Raw genomic sequence first — 20296 nt, 5'->3', positions numbered from 1 at the left:
TGGATGTGTGCCCTGCACACCCTGTGGGACATGGCGATTTATTTCACCATACTTTACCATGCTGGTTAATGCGGTTTGGTGAATGCGGGGAGCATAGACGTGGGGGTATCGAAGTACAGTATAACAATGGATTTGGGTGCACCGACCTGTACGAGCCATTATGTAGCCATCCACACCCTCCTGATAACCAATTTGTGTACGGTCATCACCCAGGCTCAAGCCTGCTTAGCTTCTCATACATCTGACGAGTTCGGGCGCGTGAGAATGTCATGGGGATGTTTATCACAGGTGTTTGTTTCTCAGAGAGGCCTATTGAAGGTCACAGGTTGATGCAGGTATGTCTATTGACCTTTCGCACCATACTCAGCCAACCGTGCTAATCGGAGGTGCGGGGGAAGGACAACAAACTAAACACATTAAGCAGTTCTAAAGAAATGCATTTTCAATCTAGATGATTTAAAAGTGCATATCCCCAGTGATTTCCGAATATCGGAAGGAAGAGTTCCAGATGGCCGCAGAAGCGCATCTCAAAGCGCGCGAAGCGGTAACAGTCTTTGTTCGATGGTTAGCCAATAAGGCACGTGAACGAACCGGAGCATCTTCATTGGCTGGCACGCATCGCCCTCCGCGACCAGCGGGTGCGATGCTGCAGTGCGCTGAGCGCATCGGGCTGGCGAGGTGGGCGAGGCTGACGAGTGTGCGCGGTGCCGCCTTGCAGAGCGTGGACGATGAGGAGGACGAGGCCCTCGACAAGGAGGACGAGGTGGAGAGCTTTCCCCCAGGCATTCCAGCTGCGCCCCAAGAGGCCACCGCCACCACCACCACCAGCGATGGCTCCTTCAAAGTCTCCACCACGGCCGGTGGGTGGCACAGACGCGTGCCAGCGCCAATTGCGTTGACCGAAACCGGTTGGCTGAGGTTATCGCAAGCGGTTGCCTGTGACTAAACTTTCAAAGGCAGTAATCGAAGTAGGTTTTTGCTCGATTGAGTGTGTGGCGGTGCTCCTCTCCTCTTTACAGCTGTGCACTAACGATGTGAATTGTGCATTCTTGTGGTGGGTTTGGCACTATTTGGACACACGTGTAAGGTGGACAATGACAGGGAAATTAAAAGCGTGTTGTTTGGGGAAACACGGAAGGAACCGGAAAGAGAGGAAGATCAGACGACGACATCAGAAATTGGTGCCAGAAAGACGTTCGCTAACCTGGGCATATTGGCACAAGACAGAGGAAAGTGGAAACAAATGACGAAATGTGCAGTGGACCATCCTCCGGGCTGTATCGGCCCATGGATCGAGATGATAATGATGGTGGTGGTGGGGTTGCTTCCATGCATACGACCTCCTAACAAAACAATGGGTGTGATTTTTTTTCCGGCCCGAGTACGATGCACTTTGTCGCCGATCACGTTTAACGCTGCGGTGCTTTCGCGCAGACGTGGACGGCCTCATCAGTCAGGCGCTGCTGCTGGGAAACTTTGAGCGAGCGGTGGAGCTGTGCCTGCACGACGGGCGCATGGCGGACGCCGTCATCCTGTCCATCTCCGGCGGCTCCGAGCTGCTCGCCAGCACCCAGAAGAAATACTTTGCACGCAGCCAGAACAAGATCTCTCGGGTGAGAGCGAAGCTTGCGTCCATCCGTTATTTTGTGTCGTGTTTTTGATGGCCGTGAGGTTGCCTCTCCCCCCCCCCCCCCCCCCGCTGAGCTGGCATCGCTGAAATCCTTCTGCATTTGAATCCAGGCAGACAACTGCCTGTGACTTACCCAGAGTTTAATGGTCTCAGTCCGGTCACTCGTGACGAGACAAAAACATCAATCACATTGTATTTGGTTCTGCGCTTAATTTCGCTCAATCTTAGCTCTTAAGAATTCTAAATATGGGTTAAACTCGCATGCGACGAACCTTATGCTTAGTAGCAGGGCGGATGGGACTTGTGCTGCCCCCTGGCGTGAGGGTGAACGATGATCTGATTCTCATGGCGGTACCCCGGGGTACCAAATAATACAAAATGGCCGAGGCAATGAAATATTTTATTTTTGGGACACAATTTTTTTCTGGGGTGTATGTAACTCCGCGGCTGGGGTACCAATCAATCCGAAATCAGTGCCACTCCGCGATGTCGAAACGCAGAGAGGACGATTGCGCTGAAACCCTGAACGCTCGCGGTACGCGCCGTAGTGGTGCATCGTGTACAGCTGGTCGAGATGAGTCGATTGCCGCATCGCCGACCATCAACAGACTAAAGATGACTGCATCACGGACATTGTGCGAGAGCCGGGCTACTCTGGTGGGAATTCAGAAGTGGCTCTCCTCTGACCGTTTTATTGCATGGGGTGGGGGGGGCGCAAAAGTTCCGAGTGGATTTTTCATCTTCTGATGTGACACCCTTAATATAATCGGGAAAAAATGGTCGGAAAATGCATGGAGACGCACCAAGTTTTTGATGACTACATGTCGTGTCATTTAATCCCAATACTCTTAGTGGACGCTAGATGGCATCCCTTCATCGCACTTTGTAAGGCGTGGCTCAGCCTGGGCACGTGAGATTCCCTTGGGGGGCCGTGTGTAGGTCCGCGATTCAAGAATCGAATCCTCGTTGTCTCACTCGTTTGCGTGGTGTCTCTACGTGTGTCTCATACAGTTTAGCATGAGTCTGAATGTAAGGTTGGCAAATTTGTGCGTATCATTTTCACGAGTATATAAAAATATTGTTACCCATGCTCATCATGACAGTTTAAGCGTTGATTTGAATATATCGCATTGCTGGGCCCCTACTCAAAGCATGGCCACTGGAGCAAAGCATTGTGTTTTTGTGTTTGTTATGTGCACAGCGATGAACGTTAACCTGGTTTGATTGCTGTGCATGCACAGTGTCGGTGACATTACGCTTCTGAACTGGTGTGCTGGACCTCTCCTAGGTGGACTTAAGCCTAAAATGTGTACTTGGTCCTGTGTGTCCTCGTTCGTTGGAACTTTGGGGAGAAAGGAGGTGGCCGCTTGTGCTCCAAAGTGATCACACTGCCACGGTGGCTAGGAGATGTTAACTACCTCGCCCAGTATACAGGAGGTCGTGGCTTCGATGCTGACCATGACGCCTGTATATTTGGAGTTTTCATGTTCTCCTTGTGGTCACGTGGATTTTTCTCCGGGTTTTACCTCCATTTAGAATCAAACACGCATTTAGACCATTTGGCTGCTATACATTTCGACATGATAAGCCACTTCTCGTTGAGCTATCATTTGTGGCGAGGTCACTTCTTAAAAAGAAACTCTACAGCTCGGTGAGCCTTACCTGGAAAAAAAAAACATGTTTTAACAGTTTACTTTATGCCTTGACCTAAATAGGTGCTTGCTGACAACACCCAACAGGCTACAGAGCTAAGTGGGGTGCTGTGTGTGTGCGTGTGTGCGCGTAGCTGGTGTCTGCGGTGGTGTCGCGCGACTGGGAGGACATTGCTCGCTCATGCGACCTTGACAACTGGAAGGAGGCCTTGGCTGCTCTGCTCACCTATGCCAAACCGCACGAGTTCCCGGCCTTGTGTGGTCAGTGCCAAGTTTGCCGTCGTTATTGTTCATTCCGTTTCTGTGATTTGTAATGCCTTCCAACTGAGGCTTTAACTACGTATGTATGTATGTTGAACTTCTTTCGCAACATACGTTGCCAGCCGTGCTAAGCAGAGGTGCGGGTAAGTTTTCAATCTCGATTTAAAAGTGCACTGCTCTAGTGGCTTCATAGAAATCGGACAGAAGAGCGTTCCAGACGGCCGCAGAAGCGCATCTGAAAGCGCGCGATGCGGTGATGGTCATTGCTCGATGGTTAGCTGGGCTTGCGTATGGAGCAGAAGGGTGACGAGGCGATGTAGATGCAAAACAGCAATTGCAATTTCACATTCAGGCGGTCAAGCCAGGTAACCGTGTCCGCAGCAGCGGAGTGCATCTCAAAAATATAATCCACTGTAAATTAAAGTTTAGTTAAAAATGGTGTTGCGATTTAGAGGCTTGCCCTATAGAAAATTAAATGGTTTAATCAAAGTGTTGCCCAAAACGTGGCGATAAATCAAACCGGCGTTAAAGACATAATGCTTTTTGGCCGAGGCTATAACGTCGCATACCATATGCGTTGCCTCGCCTTTCCACCAAATCGTCACGTATGGCGTCATCTTCTTTAGACACTGGGGAGGCAATATCGTCAATGCTAATTAAACACTCCCAAGGACGGCTCATGTTGGTAAGGATTGCAGAATCCATGCCTGCGATATTTTTTCATTTTGCACACTTTTCAGCTTTTATTCCGTTTTAATTGTTGCGGTCCGTACGTCGTTGCTCAGTGGTGCCCAATCTTTCTCTACCCACCGGCGACTTTCAACCCTCAAAACATGTTGATGGACCACCACGCATTTCTCAAAACTCTGAATCGTAGCATCTGCTGCTGTTCCGCGGACGTCTTCCCGTGGCCTCGCGGGAAGCACCAGTGGCCCGCAGAGCACAGCTTGGGAACCACTGCCATGGTTATTACACCACCTCATGTGTGCGTGCGTGTGTGCGTGCGTGTGTGTGCGTGCGGGAAGTGGTAGTGTAGCGGTCGGCGTGCTTTGTGCGACGAACCCGGCGACCCGAGTTGTATTCACGCACGTGGCCAGCACAAGTGACGATTATCTTAACTGTTTCTGCACCTCCCCTAGGTCTACTCGGCCTCAAATAAGTACCTGGTGCGGTGTGTTTACATTGCCGCTGGGTGTTGGCCAACCACCCCCGCGTGCCCCGTGCCGGCTTTCGTAGGTGCTCGCTAACAGCACTTGCCCCAACAGTCCATTAAGGCTATGCGGTGGGGGGGGGTCTTTGTCTTTGTGCGTGCGACAGACACGCTGGGCTCGCGTATGGAGCAGGAAGGCGACGAGACGCTGTGCGCCCAGGCCTGCCTGTGCTACATCTGCGCCGGCAACGTGGAGAAGCTGGTGGCGTGCTGGGACCGGACCCACGACACCAGCTCTGGGCTGGCCCTTCAGGTGCCCGGCGCCCCCCCCTCCTGCCCCCGTGCTCCCGACAATATCCACTAACAGGCTGCAGCGGCCAATATCACAAGGGCGTCTATGGTGGTCAACCACCAAGCACTCTACAGGCTCTCAAATCCCCGCTTGGCTGCGAAGATCTCACGAGATCGGACGCATTCTGCGTGATTTGGCCTCGGGCTACATTGTAGACAGCGGAGGACCGTGCAACAAAAGTGCTTGTGCTGTACTTGTGTGAGCCCACATCTTGGGGTTGCCGGCTGTGACCAACTCGCACTGACCAGCGTGGGGAGGTCCTCATCCAGCATTGTATTGACTATAAAGCACACATACTTGTTGGTCGTTTATTTGACTTGAATTTCGCCGGCCTTCTGAAGGTTTCTGCCTACAAAATATGTAGGGTGTGTAGGCATATATGCCTACAAAATACATTCGTTTTTTGGGGGGGGGGAGGGGGGGTGTTGACAATTGTTGTAAACCTGTTGGATCAACTTTTTACTCCCACATCTGGGGGGGGAGGGGTCCATTTTCTACAACTTTTTGTTATTCAGGCTCTTATCATTTATCTGACGTACAAACGGAACGCCTGGCTTTTATAATCAAATTTGCTTCCACACACAAAATAAAATACTAATGAAAATGGCACAACAGTTTTTTTGGGCAACTCCTATGCCACTGCATACAACACTGCAGAGTATAACAGAAAACTCAACTGCTCGCATCTTTAAGCGATCCATCCCCCACCCCGTGTCGCCCGGCACATGTCGTTAAGCGTGCGCGGCGGTGTGTCTTGGTCTGCGTGCGTGGCGTCACCCAGGACCTGATCGAGAAGGTGATGGTGATGCGGCAGTCGATGGAGGCGTGCGGCACTCGCGAGGCGGCCACGGGACAGGCGCTCGCCGACAAGCTGGCGCACTACGCGGGCCTGCTGGCGGCGCAGGGCAGCCTCGCCGCTGCCATGAGCTACCTGCCCGAGAGCGCCACCGAGGTGCGTGAGCCGCCGCTCGCTCCGCCGCTCGACCCCTCGCAAAGGTCACGAGCCCCACGCGGGGCAGTTGTGTCGCCCGGTTGTACGAGCTGTGCCCGTTTCGCCTTGAACCACCGATTTTATTCCAATTGAGATGTTTCGACGTCGTGTCGGGAGCTGAACGTATTGGCGGTACACCGGTGCAGTGTAACACACCGGTCCTCGTAAAACAGTCTTGACAATGTCGCTGTTGCCCTTTAGTGAGCTGCAGACTTTCCATCAGGAATCGTCCGACCAATTCTAGGGCATGGGTCAAATCTACCTTTGGAACACGGAGCCAATGGCCATCAGGGTTGGGTTTCCATACACGACAGACCGTGAAGCTTCGTGTTCAGCTGCTTTAAACATTTGTTTTCCGACTGCTTCGACATCACGAGAACTAATTTTGACCGGGGGTTGCGAATTGTTGGAAAATAAGTAATGATTGAGAAAAACGTGCTTTTTTTTTATACTGCGCACCGGTGTGACGCCAATACTTTCACATGTGAGGAGTTATATCGTCCGCTTATTGACTTCGTGCACGAGCAGATGAGAACTTCCTCGAATGTGATTGCCGCGTGTGCCCATCTGCCGTGTCGTCGACATCAGAGCCAAGTGGTGGCGCTGCGGGACCGGCTGTACCACGCCCAGCAGGAGGTGGCCGGTGCCCAGGCGGCGCCGCCATTCCCTTACACCCGTGCCGAGCTGACCAAGCCACAGCAACAGCAACAGCAGCAGCATGTCCAGCCTGGGGTTCAACAGCCGCAGCAGCAGCAGCAACTGCAGCAGCTGCAGCAGCCACAGCTGCAGCAACAGCATCATCATCAGCAGCACCAGCAGCAGCACCAGCAGCAGCACCAGCCGCAGCCAGCTATGAAACACCACTACCATCCGCAGGTAGGGAGGTCGCTCCATACCTATAACATAGTTTAGTTTTTCTCCAGCCCTCGCACGAGCGGGAACATCACACAGCCGATGCGGCTGCCTCCTACGAAACTAACGGACAGTTAAGTGTTGCCCAGAGTGCGGCTGCGGTCACCAATCTCTAACCAGAAAAGTTTAAAGAAGTTTATTTACCGAGTGAATTCCGTTCAGTCTTGCAGATATTTTTTTGCGTGCGACTTGGCCAGTAGACAACAGCGGCAGCAAAGTGTTACATATGACAAGTCATCGACCACATAGTCACACCACCGCCCAATTTGGATCATTCCCTGGCAGCATTTCAGACTTTCAGCAGGTTAACCCTGCAGCCATTCATTCGCTCACGCACCAATATCAACATGAACATATATAAAAACGTTGCTGATCAACTGTCCGCCATATGGGGAGTTTACCCAAGTCACTCTTGAAAATAAGGTTATCCGGGTTTCTTGAGTTCTCAACGGATACAAAGCAAGAAGGCTCACAATGGTCGAGAGCATATTGCGTTCCCGCTGCATTCCCGCAGTTTTTGCCTGTGTGTGGCCGGCGCAGCATTGTGGTGGGGAGCAAGTGAGCCGAGCTGAGAGTGCCTCCTCTGTCTCTGTCTCTCTCGCTTTGCATGCAGGTGCAACCGTCTGGCCAAGGCTACGCTGGCCATTTGGCCCCACATGCTGGCCCAGGAATGCCAGGAATGCAGGCCGGTAAGCTCTTTTGTCTACTGCATTGGCTCCTAGCAGAACGTTGCAAGAGCTGGCTGACACCTTGATGGTGTTGTATCAGATAGCAGTGATAAGAGAAATGACTGGTGCCAGAGGTGATGTCACTTAAAACATTGTTGCATTTAATTAACTTGCTATGGGGAGGGGTCTGTGTGGAAAGTCATAGGTTACTCCGTGCCATAGGAATTTTGTAATTTCTACCACGGACTCAGTGTTGCAAATACAAAATAAGCACCACGTTCTTTTGAGAAGGGAGACAGTGCTTCTTAGTTTCTACGAACTACACAACTCGAGTTTCAACTCCAGTATTTGTCCCGCGATTGCGTTTGTTAGATATTGTTTTATTATTTGCAGGATGGAGTCTCGTATCTTCCGGGCCGTTTTGCTTCACGGGTTGGCCTGGGGTTTACTGCTTCGGACTTTTAATGGAGCGGAAAAATACGTTCCCGAATATATGTTCAAAATAATATTATCAACGGGCGGAACATTTTATCTTGCATTCAATTAAACTTTTAACAATTAAAGTCACGTTTTGTTAGCAGCCCGGTATTGCCCTTGGACTAGCAAGTACTTAATGGGTACTTGTACTTGTTGACGTAACTCTCGCTGGTAGCATGACTGTGTGTCCAGTCCGTTCACTGGAGGTTTCCCCCACTCCAGGTCCCGGCATGGCCTCCGTGGCCCCAAATCCGCCGGGCCCAGGCTTGTTCACTCCGATTTCCGCGCCACTGCCGGCCGCGGGGCCCATGCAGCCGCCGCCACTGTCATCTGCCGTGGGGCCTGGGGCAGGGCCCAACGCGTACTCGCGTGCCGCCGGGCCCAACCAGGCGTACCCGCCACACCCCACCATAACCGGTGAAGTGTTGCGTCGTGCACAGCGCTCCCTCTCTCTGTGACTTCCTGGCACTGTCTTCGTTAGCCTCTTTATCGATCTTGCACTCTCTCTGTCTGTCTGGTTACTGTATGTATGTATGTTGAACTTCTTTCGCACCATACGTAGGCAACTGTTAATGGAGGTGCGGGGGAAGGACAACAAACAAAACACAAAAAGCAGAAATAAGTTTTCAATCGAGATGATGATTTAAAAGTGCACAGCTCCAGTGGCTTCCTAATATCAGAAGGAAGAGCGTTCCAGACGGCCTGCAGAAGTGCATCTGAAAGCGCGCGATGCAGTGACCGTCTTTAAGCTTTTTGTCTTTCCGTCTTTGTACCTTTGCCTCGAATTGTCGCTCACAGAATGTTTCTTCCTCGCTCTGTCTGCCTGCTTCTTTCTGGCTGTCAAATGCTCTCGTGTGGTCTCTCTGCACCTCTCAAAGTCGCTGACACAGCCCCTTGTTATTAATCTCGGTCATTATATGCCTATGACCAAATCACTGCGAAGCAAGTCTGACCCTTGCCTCTGTTGTAGGGATGAAACGACGAGTTGAAAAACTCAATTAAAATTGATCCTTATGCTGGTGGTAAATGCATTGAGTCACGTGTATGAGAGCCGATTGATTACATTATTTACAGTATGATACTGTACTCGTACCACAAGGGAAAACCAGTTGATTCCAGAATCGGATCGTGACCGCTCATTGACGATGTTATCAAATTGTGGGGCGGGTCGGTCGTTCCATCCCGAGCATTTTGCATGCTGCCTGTTACGAAACCAGCCGGAATGTGCCCGATCTCATCAGAACTCGCAAGCTAAGCGGACTTGAGCATGGATATTTCTTGGACGGGGCGACCTCCGCGCACGCCAGGTTATTGCAGGTGGCTCTAGAGCCGTGCGGCTACGTGTAGGGCAACGGAGGGCAGTTGAGCAAAATCCATTGCTGTACTGTACTTCTATGCTCTCGCATCTATGCTGGCCCACCTTTACCAAACCGCACTGACCACATAACCCCGACCGACCCCGCCACAGCATGGGGTGGGGGCGGCAGTGGATTGAGAGAAGGGCCACCCGTCTACCCGTTTGCACGCTAACCCCCGCACTCCTCTGCGTCCCCTGACCCCCCCCCCTCCACCCCCCTCTTGTCCGTCGCGTGCGCGTCCCATACTCCCCTCTTTGGGCTCGTCCCCCCCCCTTCCCCCCGACGCCGCTCGCGCAAACCTCCCCAGGCTTCCAGCAGCCGATGCAGCAGCAACCGCTGCCGGCGCCAATGCCGGGGCCATCACCGCACGGCATCCCCCACTTCCCCGGCCCGTCGTACCACCCGGCCCCCGCGCCGGCACCCCCCCTCGGCCCCCCGTCCTCCTACCCCCCGGCCGTGCCGTCGGACCCCCATGCCGGTGGCGCGATGCACGCCCACCACCTGCCCGCCGGTGCCGCTCCCGGCGCCGCGGCAGGCCCCCAGCAGCAGCACGGCTTCCCTGGGCACCCAGGCCAGATTTTCACTCCAGGAGCTCCCTACTCTAGCATGGCCCCTGTTCCACCTCCTCCTGCTGCTGCTGCCGCTACTTCGCAGCACACAGGTATGGCTGCCGAGTCGTCGAGTGCTTTTGCTACTAACGCACGGTAACCGCCAGAGCGTGCTGTTGCAGGCTCTTGTCAAGTGCAAGCCTGCAGTGCTGCCGGGTTTGGCGTCGCATTGCTCCGCCAACCGCCGTTCATTGCTATATAAATCTAATAAAGCAGGGCTCTTGAACTGGTGGCCAGCGGCACGCTTCTGACCCACAAAGACTCTTTAAGAGTGTTTACTACCGAATGGTTTGTTGATTTGTTGGAATATTTCACCTGGAAAAGCCCTTGAAATGGGAGACGTCTGATTTGCAAGGGTGCATGACAAGCACGTAATTACACAAATAGAGACGTTGTAAATCTGACTGGCCCACGGAGACATATGACTGACTGAAGCAATGACAGGGATGATACAGATTATTGAGACAAAATAGTGATTAAACAAGAGATTATTATTATGCTCGTTTATATAGGAAAGCCTCACCGAGTCTCAAGACTTGTTCAGGAGGTTCCCGCAAAGTTTTGACAGCCGGGGAGCGATGTTGCTGTGCACCATCCCAATTGAGTGATTTGCTGGTCATTTTTCAGGTTTGGGATGTTTCTTTGGTCAAAACAAGATCCGTTGTATGTTTTTATTTATTTACGCTATGTGAGGATATGCGAGAACCCGGAGGAAACCCACACACAATGGGGAGAACATACAAACCCATGCAGAACAGGGGGAGAACATACAAACCATGCAGAACAGGGGGAGAACATACAAACCATGCAGAACAGAGGGAGAACATACAAACCCCCGCACAGAAAGGCACCTGAATCAGGGATCGAACCCAGGTCCTTCTTCCTGTGGCGTGCGAGTGTTTCCACCGTGCCACCCTGCCACCCACAGAGATGAGAGAGCCATTGATAAGAGATCAAGATTAGTGAGATGAAAGTAAGATCAACAAGAGAGGTGAGAGACCAGGAGGCCAGAAGTACATGTTAGTGGTCACTTGTACAGACGTTGACTTCGCTATGTCGTTTGACATAACCTATGTACACGTGACGTATTATATCATTTGGCTCATGGCGGAGTTGTAATGGAACTTGCTATAAAACAGCAAATGTATATTTTCAATTGACTGATGTAAAACAGTAAGACTTGCAGTATTATTTTATTGAATGTCATGAAATATAAAGCCCAAAGGTTAGCATTGTTAGGTTGTTTTGTTTAATCACAGCTGGTGATGGTAAAATGTTATTATAGTGGTGATGGGGGTGGTTGGTGCATTGCTGTAGTCATTGTTATAGTGGTGGTGGGTGTCTTGGTGTTTGGTAGTGTGGTGTTGGAGACCAAGATAATTGTGCTGCTGTTGATGGAATTTGTTAACATCCACAGTTTAAAAATCACGCTACGGTGATAAATGTGTGGGCCACAGAGCATTGTGAGATAAACCCATTCCCTACGTATTTGTCAGTCACTTTGAGATGCTGTAGCATCGTAAGTACCCTTGCACCATTCAAGCTCAGCAGGGTGTGTGTGGACACGTTTCCCATTTTTGGCTACCAGCTCTTAAAGGTCCAAGGTGTAAGTGCTTTAAGGTTTCATCCACAAGACTATTAGAGGAATCGTAAATGCTCTCTGGCCACACTAACCTAATGGCAGTTCTCTCTTGCTAATGCTGCCTTAGTGTTTCAGTCCCATTGATGATGATGATGATGTCATCATTGAAAATGTTCACGGTTCCAATGGAAGCGGTGGTGTCGAGAGGAGAGACCGAGGCAGCTGGGCTGAGTGCTGGCCCCGCCACACGCTCAAGGGGCAGTGCCACCCTTCTGTGCGCCCGCGCTTTCTCACCGCGCTTACGTTCTCTATTGCCTTGCACTCTGTTAGGATAAACAGTGGGACCTGTGTCTCCGCTGGTGTGGTTTTATAACTCCCTTTTTGAGGATGAGGACTTGCGTTGTTTTTCCACTGGTCCGCGTGCGCTTTCCTCCCCAACTAGCAGGCGTACAGGACGGCTGGAACGATCCTCCGCCCTGCGTGAGGCAAGGCGGCCGCCGCAACAAGGTGTGTGTGTGTGTGTGGGGGGCCCCTTTTTTAATTGATTTGGTTTCATGAATGGGCAGGTGATGCGTGGAAATAATCTCGGGCAGGTGGCTAGGGCTAACCAGGGCTTAGGCCCTCCACCCCCCCCCCCTCAAACCGCAGAGCATGCGGTAGACTGACGAAGTTGGTGAACCCGTCCCCCTCGGGGCTTGTGCTCTGCTTGTGGTAACCGTGCGCTCCCCTCCTTTTGTACGTTGGTTTTCACGAAAAATTCAAACGTTGTTGAAACGAAGAATATATTTGTCCGCCACCTATGCATCTCTCATGGGTAGTTTCACGAAGGGGAAACTTGATACGGTCTGTTCTCCTATGACGCGGTAGTAGTTACGTTTCTGAAGAACACCGCACTATCAAAAAATTTCGTGATAATAAATAGATAATATAGGGTAAAGCACAGTCCACAATAACGCGTGAGATGCGTACTCAGGCTGAGGAGTGTGGGTTGCGTCTAGAAGCATCCAGCAGCATCCCGCTTTGTGTGATGCTGCGCCGAGGCAGCGGTACGACTTCAATTGCGTCATATCCAATTTGCATCCGCATTATAAAAAATGTGTTCCCTAATACATTCACCGCGTTATATCCAATTCGCGTTATGAAAACACGCGTTATAGAACAGACTGGACTATTATAATAGTGTATGCTATGAAAGTAATTTGCTACAGCTGAGAAAACATAATTTGGAGCTTTCGTGACTGCAGGAATTACTCTTTGATTCTTTCGTTAAAGTCACGTATAAAGAGAGAAAATAAGTATTTAATGTATTATTTCTCTTTATACGTGACTTTACCGAAATAACCAAAGAGTACAGCTGAGAAGTTACATTGACGAGTTAGCTTTTTAACTCTTTTTTTTCTTCCGATGTTTCACATTTGACGTTTCGAGCATTCGCCGTCTGTGCCCCCCGTGGTTTTTTTGTGCCGCAGCTGCCGGAGAACTACGTGCCGCCGGCGCCCATCACGGCACCCGTGTTCGGCGTGGCCCCACTGGAGCCCCAGGGCGGCGCGGCCCAGGCGTCTCACGCCCACGAGCCGAGCCAGGGCCCGCCAGGGGCCCCCACTGAGGCCTCTGTGCAGGTAGGGCACCAGCGCTTGCCGGCTTGGCAGTCGCCGTCAACTCTAAACATTTACGTAATGAAGCTGTAAATCAAGTAATATAGCTTGTCATTGCATGCGATTGTCATGGAAAATACATTGCTGAAGGCAAAACTTTTACGCGTCGATGTGAAGTTACTTCATTAAGAGGCTGACGAGTATACAATGAAGCAGGCTTCGTGGTGTTTTTGGGTAGCTACCAAGTTGTCAGGTGGAGCGGTGTCTACGTTGAGTCAAGGGGGGCTTGAGTGTTATTTGCTTCTGAAATTTTGCAGAGTTATACCGATATAATGAGAGTGTTTTTTAACGCTTTTTCCAGATGTGAATCTGGCCCAAGAGTACCTCCTTGCTCAAATCTTCAAGGGGTTATGGCTCACGTCCACTGCTGCCCTTGAGTTAATGGAAATTCTGTACACCGATGTGTATGTTTATAAGGATCACTCTGCAATCACAATGACTCGCTCCCCCGGATTGGTGATGGGCATACGAGTGGAAAACGCTCAAATGTCTGCACCTGACGTGTCACGTGCCCACCCGCTCTACTGTCCATGTCCTGGCCACCTCGCAGTTCTTTGTTATCCCTTCATGGCCCTGCATTCGGCCACCGCGCTATCAGCGGCAGTGCTTGCTGGCTCCGCGATCTCGAAACGGGCGTTGCATTTGACGGCAAGAACCGGTGAACGTGCTGGTGAGAGACCGTCTTAACGGCGAACAAATATCACTGCCCGCACCCTCCCTTGTGCGCAGCCGCTGCAGTCGCTGCCTGCGGAGAAGATCGTGAAGAAACCCATCCCCGAGGAGCACGGGGTGCTCAAGGTGGTGTTTGACGGCCTCGTGCAGCGCTGCCTGTCCGCTTCCACCGACCCCGTGAGTTCCGCACGTTCCTGCACACCTCGTGGGGCGCTCTCCCGCACGCCCGCACCGCCCAGCATGCGTGCGCTCGCATGCGTCATGTGCGCGGGCACTGGCAAACCTGCGCGTGTTATCGCCCTTTTGCCGTTCCAAGACGTCTGCGAGTTGCAGGGTGGGGTCCCGTTCACCGCTGAATCTCGGAACGCGCAAGTGGTCGGCGTTCATTTTATTTAGAGAGGCTCACCGCAGAGAACTGTAGCAACACGACCACATTCTAGGATAGCTGGGCACCAAACTGTGTCACACGCCCTCCCGCACGGCCTTGTGGGAGCCTCGGTACATCTTCGACCTGTAGACGTACAGATAAAGTTATTTTATTTTGTAAGAAAAACTGATGACGTACACGTACGTCAGTAGAGTGGGAAAGGGTTAACAAGAGCTGAACAAAACGTTACTCTTGGTCTGCTGCTGCAGAGGTGTGTTGACTTGTTTTGGAATGAGATGCTTATAACGCCAACATAATGTATTGAATTGCCTGCGTGATAATTGTAATGATTTGCAACCTTTTATCGGTCCACTGATGGATGAAGGCCTCCCCCGTGCCTTGTCGGTCATGTGGTTGTTTGATCATACTTCACTGTGCTGGTCAGTGCGGGTTGGTTACATGGGGTAGGGGAACAAAGGACCAATTCAGATGTCACTGATCTTTGCAGGCCGGTATTCAAACTCGGATCGCCGGGTTAATCAAGGTGGTGTTTGAAGTGCAGTACTCTAACCACTCCACCCAACTTGATTTTTGTATGTATGTACTGTATGTTGAACGTCTATCGCACCGTACGTTGCTAACCGTGCTAATTGGAGGTGTGGAAGGACAACAAACTTAACACAAAAGCAATTGTAAAGAAATGAGCTTTCAATTTAGATTTAGAAGTGCATAGCTCCATTGGCTTTCGATTATTTTTCGGAAGGAAGAGCATTCCAGACGGCCACAGAACCACATTTATTGATCAGGTAAAGCCCCACTAAGCTTTTCGGACTTTTACAGGTGATCATAGCTCATTAAAGTGGCTTAGAAAATACGTGGGGATTTATAGCAGCAGCTAAATAATCTAAACGCACGTTTTTTAAATGTGGAGGCCAAACACAGAGGAACCCGGAGATAAATCAACACGACCAGTACGGGGAGAGAGAACATGCGAACTCCAAACATGCAACGGGCATCGTCAGGGTCACAAAGAGTTAATGCCAATGGCTAACTGCTCAAATGGGTGTGTGGCTGAGCTCATCTGAACCGGTGGTTACTTGTACAGTTTCTACATTTGGCGGCCACTGTTCATTTCCAACAAAGTGGTGCTCGTGGTTCTCAGCTCTGGGGGGGACGATGGCCCGGGAGTCGGATTCCAGCCTAATTGGTTGCGTCTGACGCGCAATGCCACGACGACTTTTGCCCACAGCAAACGAAGAGGAAGCTGGACGACGCGACGAAGCGGCTGGAGTACTTGTACGACAAACTCCGAGAACAGACGGTGCGTGTTCCCAACCCCCGCTGTGTGTGTGTGTCTGTGCACGCGAGTTGGGGAGCGGGAGTGTCGCAGTTAGCGCGCTGCGCTACAAACTCGGCGGTCCGTGTTCGATTCCCGCTCACGGCTGACACCAGTGACTATTATCGGAACCTGTCCTGGGCCTCGCCGAGGTCGACTCGGGCTCAAATGAGTACCTGGTGCGGTACGTAAATATCCCTACTAGGGAGACAAAGGCGGCCGAGCGTAGTGCTGGCCATTCACCCCCTCTTGTGCTGTGCCGGCTTTCATAGGTGCTCGCTTAACAGCACTTGCCCCAACATTCTGTTAAGGCTACATGGGGGTTTTTGTCTTTGTGCGAGTTGGAAGCTGCAGTTGTAGGATACATCACCAGCCCATCATCTTCTCCACTCGTGAATTATTTCTCCCCGAGCTGTAACTATCTCTTTACGGTCTCGCAAACAATCAACCTTGCACCTGCACATGAGCTCATTTCATATCACCATCTCCCCAGTGAACGTTCTCTAGGGCACGTAGATAGAAAATAAAATAATAAAATAAAAATTATAATAATGCATTTAAAATAATAAAATAAAAAATCCCACGACGTTTCAATCGCGACACGAGCGGTCTTCATCAGGCAGAGAGAAAAGAGGGGGGGAAGCCTGCACATGCAGCTGCTTGTGTACGGGTTTCCCAAGTGAGTGGGCGGGGGACGAGAGCTGGGAGGAGGAGAGCTGCGTGGTGCAACCGAAGCGTCGTGGGTTTTTTGCTTTAATTATTTTTTATTTTTATTTTCTATCTACGTGACTTTACCGAAAGAACCAAGAACATTAATTCCTGCAGTCACGAAAGTTTTAAGTCAAAAGTTCTCAAGGGCGTGTTCCCTCCTTTGGCCGCCAGTCAATTGTTCGTCTTGACCCCCCCCCCCCTCAGACCTTCATCCCGTACGGTGCGTGAAATTCCACGTGCTTACGGCAGGGACTTTTCTTTCCATAGAGCAATTATTTTCTACAAAGGGGTTGAAACCCCACGGGGATGTGGTTGTGGTGGTGAAGTCATCGGCGACTGGGGCGCTGAGGCTGTGGTCAGGCTGCACTTGAGAATGGTGGGCGGCTGCCTGGATTCGAACCAAGGTTTTCTCAACGGTGGCCGCTCAGCGCTCCGACCTCCTTGAAACGGCCGGCCACCTCTAACAATCCTCCATTCTACAAACTAAAATCTCTAGCCAGGGGAGGCAGGGTGATGGGGGTCGTGGAGTCTCGTGCAGATGCCAGATGTTACTCCTGTGTGTGTGTGTGTTTATACTATTCAAAAATAAACTATTTTATTTCACCAAGTAAGGCCCACTGAGCTACTATAAAGCTCTTTTTCAGAAATGACCTGACCGCAAATGATAGCCCTATGAAGTGGCTTATTGTGTGGAAATTTATCGCTGCCAAATACTGTAAATGCACGTTTCTAAATATTGAGGGAAAAACTGAAGGACCCGGATAAAAATCCACGTGACCACGGAGAGACACGCAAACTCCAATTACACAACAGGCATCAGTCGGGATCGAACCCACGACCTCCTCGCCACCGCAGCGCCCAGATTTAGGGGGCTATACGGACACGACACAGACTGGAGAAGAAATGGACTGATGTGGTACGGGAGGATGTGGAGCTGAGTGAACTTGCCGAAGACTGTATTTCAGGCGAGGTAGTTAACATCTCGCCACCGTGGCGCCCGCGTATTCTAATACGTCCATCTTTGCCCCCCCCCATCCCCGCGTGGTCTCGCCACAGCTGTCCCCGCACATCCTGGCGGGCCTGCACGAGATCGCGCGGCGCGTGGAGGCGCGCGACTACCCGCAGGGCCTGGCCGTGCACACGCAGGTGGTGAGCAGCAGCAACTTCAGCGAGATCTCCGCCTTCATGCCCGTGCTCAAGGTCGTCGTGACCATCGCCGGCAAGCTCAACATTTAGGCGGCCTTGGGGGGGACGCCAGAGGATCGGGGGCCCCCCCCCCACGGCCTCGCCCACCAGGCCGGGTCTCAACGCTCTCCCCGATCCTAGCCGGGAGGTCGCTGCCGCTCGCTCCCATCTGTGGCCAGAACAACGTAGCCCGACCGTCTCGGTATCTGCTCAACGTGCGTGTGACCGGCGTGCGGTAGTCTTTACGGCTGTCGTAGTTTGTGCGTGCCTGTGTGCGTGCCTGTGTGCGTGCCTGTGTGCGTGCCTGTGTGCGTGCCTGTGTGCGTGCCTGTGTGCGTGCCTGTGTGCGTGCCTGTGTGCGTGCGGTTGGTTTTGCAACAGTTTAGCCATGTCGGTGTCTGCTCTCACCGCCTGCTTGGAACGAGTTATCTGCGAAGGTCTGACCAGCTTGCGGCCAGCTCATTTGGTCTTTTAATCTCCTCCACACCAGTCCCGGACCTGCTCAAGTTCCACGTGGCCAGTTTCAGTGCCTCTAACCAGCTCGACGAGCAGTGTAGGCCATCACCATTACGGTGGGGCTAGCAGCTGTGTGATCAAGGCCAACATCTTTGCATTCAAGTTACCAAACTTTCACGTGTACATTAAAAAAAAGAAACGCTTATATTTATGAAATCTACCATTGCGGGTAAACGGACGGTGTTCTTGATTCCACCCTCGTGCACGGCAGCGTTTGGTGTAATGGCAGTCAGCGGTTGGAGCAGACAGGCACCACCTCACCTGGTGGAAAATAATGTTGGTCATTTTAGTTCTTTTTTCTCTGCACGAGTAGTTGCCTTGCCCGGCTGTCACCTTGTGAGTGCCGCTTGTCTGGCTGCGGTCTGTCTCGTGGCCAGCTTGGCAGAGATCCACGTGGCTGGCTGCTGATGAGAGCAGCCTCTGTTCATCGCTCCCTCCCTCCCTGCCTCCCTCCCTCCCTCCCCTCCCTGCCTCCCTCCCCTCCCTGCCTCCCTCCCGTCACACCCAGTTGCTTTCTCCCCCATTGCCCAGCATTCCTCGTCGTCACTCCCCGACTCCAGTGTGCAATTAGGTGGTGGTAGACAAAAACCCAATTGCACTCCACATACACACACACACATACACACACACATACACACACACATACACACACACATACACACATACACACACATACACACACAAAGACAAAGACCCCACGTATAGCCTCAACAGACTGTTGGGGCAAGTGCTGTTAGCGAGTAGCACATCTGAAGGCCGACACTGCGGACGAGGGGGCGGGTGGCCAGCACCACGCCCGGCCGCATGCGTCTCCTGAGTGGCGATATTTACACATCGCACTAGGTACTAACATAAGGCTGAGTCGACTTAGGGGGAGGCCATGTCTATTCAGATAATCACCAATGTTAGCCATGGTGCCCTGGTAACTAGCCACCGCAGCACTGCGGTGGTTAGGAGATGTTAACTCCCTCGCCTGGTATGCAGGAGGTCGTGGGTTCGATCCCGACTCTTGACACTTTTATATTTGGAGTTTGCATGTCTCTCCCCAGTGGTCGCATAGATTTTTCTCCGGGTCCTCCGGATTTTCCCTCCACATTTAGAAACATGCGTTTAAGAGTATTTGGCTATTATAATTTTTCACACGATAAGCCAATTTGTTGAGCTATCATTTGTAACCCGGGTCACTTCTTAAAAAGAGCTATACAGCTCTGTGGGTCTTACCTGCAAAAATAAAAGTAGGAATAAAACGTGGGTCGCTGAGTTCGTAGCGCAGTGCACCAACCACTACACTCTTGCACCCCACACACACGCACTCAACAGCGTGCATGCACGTGTGTACGCTGGCACAGGTGTTAACATGTGTTTGCACGTGTACACAGATATGCACACTCGCGCATGCACACGCATGTGTACGCACACGTGCACCCACACACGGACATCACAAGATGATTTTATGTGTCTACTCAGTAGCTGTGTGTCCAGCAACCGTAAGCCAAATTTTATTTACCTCCAAATACCTTGGTTTATTGGTTGACGAATGAAGATGTGATAGAAATATAATAAAACGATTGTGAACATTTAAAATAAATGCTTTTGACAGCGTTGAGAAAATAAAACTGTAGTCGATCACGTAAATGTCGAGATGGTCTAAATTAGGGCGACGTTGCCGCTGTGCCATCGGCATTTGCGGCTGTCGGGGACGGCTGGCGGCAAGCGTCCACTCAGGCCCCGGTCGGCGTGGGTTTTTATTCAGCGACAGCTTTTGAAATGAAGTTTCCTTGGGGTAAAGCGCGGTGGTGGTGGCGGCGGCGGCGGCGGCGTGGCGGCAGTGTTAATTAGCATAAGCAGCGTGGACCAAGGTCTCTTAGGGACCGCCGATTGTACTGCTCGTCTTGCGCAATATTAGCACTGTGCTGTGTTTTATGAGATGATGAACATGGACAGGAAAAAACAACGTGACGGGGCTGCCTTGCGTTCTGTTTTCTTGGTGCGTTGCGAGTCTGTCCGTCCGTCCCAGAGCTCCTCTTCGGCAAGGGAAGTCCCACAATTCAGTCTCGGGTGCCTGTGTTGTTTATTTAATGTCAAGCCCGCGGCTCTGTCGGCAGGTCACTTGCAGGCTCCCTCGTGCCGTATTGATCGTGGGGGGGTTGATTGACCGTGAAGCATCGCGCTGGCGAGTGCGGCTTGGTAAAGGCCAGGACCCAAGAACCGGT

The 20296-nt window shown here is 51.7% G+C and overlaps 1 protein-coding gene across 2 annotated transcripts in view; it reads left to right on the top strand.

The window, feature by feature from the left end:
• Window positions 1-20042, top strand: part of SEC31A (SEC31 homolog A, COPII component) — a 37557-nt gene extending 17515 nt beyond the window's left edge. Inside the window, exons 15-28 of one of the 2 annotated variants that reach the window (XM_078613550.1) lie at window positions 719-860; window positions 1435-1613; window positions 3417-3543; window positions 4861-5006; window positions 5827-5997; window positions 6625-6912; window positions 7562-7637; window positions 8316-8510; window positions 9759-10112; window positions 12087-12148; window positions 13111-13260; window positions 14026-14145; window positions 15585-15656; window positions 17439-20042. In XM_078613550.1, the coding sequence (XP_078469676.1) occupies window positions 719-860; window positions 1435-1613; window positions 3417-3543; window positions 4861-5006; window positions 5827-5997; window positions 6625-6912; window positions 7562-7637; window positions 8316-8510; window positions 9759-10112; window positions 12087-12148; window positions 13111-13260; window positions 14026-14145; window positions 15585-15656; window positions 17439-17618 (2262 nt within the window). In that variant the 3' untranslated portion in view covers window positions 17619-20042. Of the gene's footprint in view, window positions 1-718; window positions 861-1434; window positions 1614-3416; window positions 3544-4860; window positions 5007-5826; window positions 5998-6624; window positions 6913-7561; window positions 7638-8315; window positions 8511-9758; window positions 10113-12083; window positions 12149-13110; window positions 13261-14025; window positions 14146-15584; window positions 15657-17438 lie in introns of both variants that reach the window. The other variant, XM_078613549.1, reaches the window with a different exon arrangement.
• The last annotated feature ends 254 nt before the right edge of the window (window positions 20043-20296 follow it).

This window comes from Lampetra planeri, chromosome 41, assembly GCF_965212315.1.
Source record: "Lampetra planeri chromosome 41, kcLamPlan1.2.h2, whole genome shotgun sequence".
Classification (NCBI taxonomy): domain Eukaryota; kingdom Metazoa; phylum Chordata; class Hyperoartia; order Petromyzontiformes; family Petromyzontidae; genus Lampetra; species Lampetra planeri.
The sequence above is the reverse complement of the archived record's forward strand: the minus strand, read 5'-3'. Positions and strand labels throughout refer to the sequence as shown.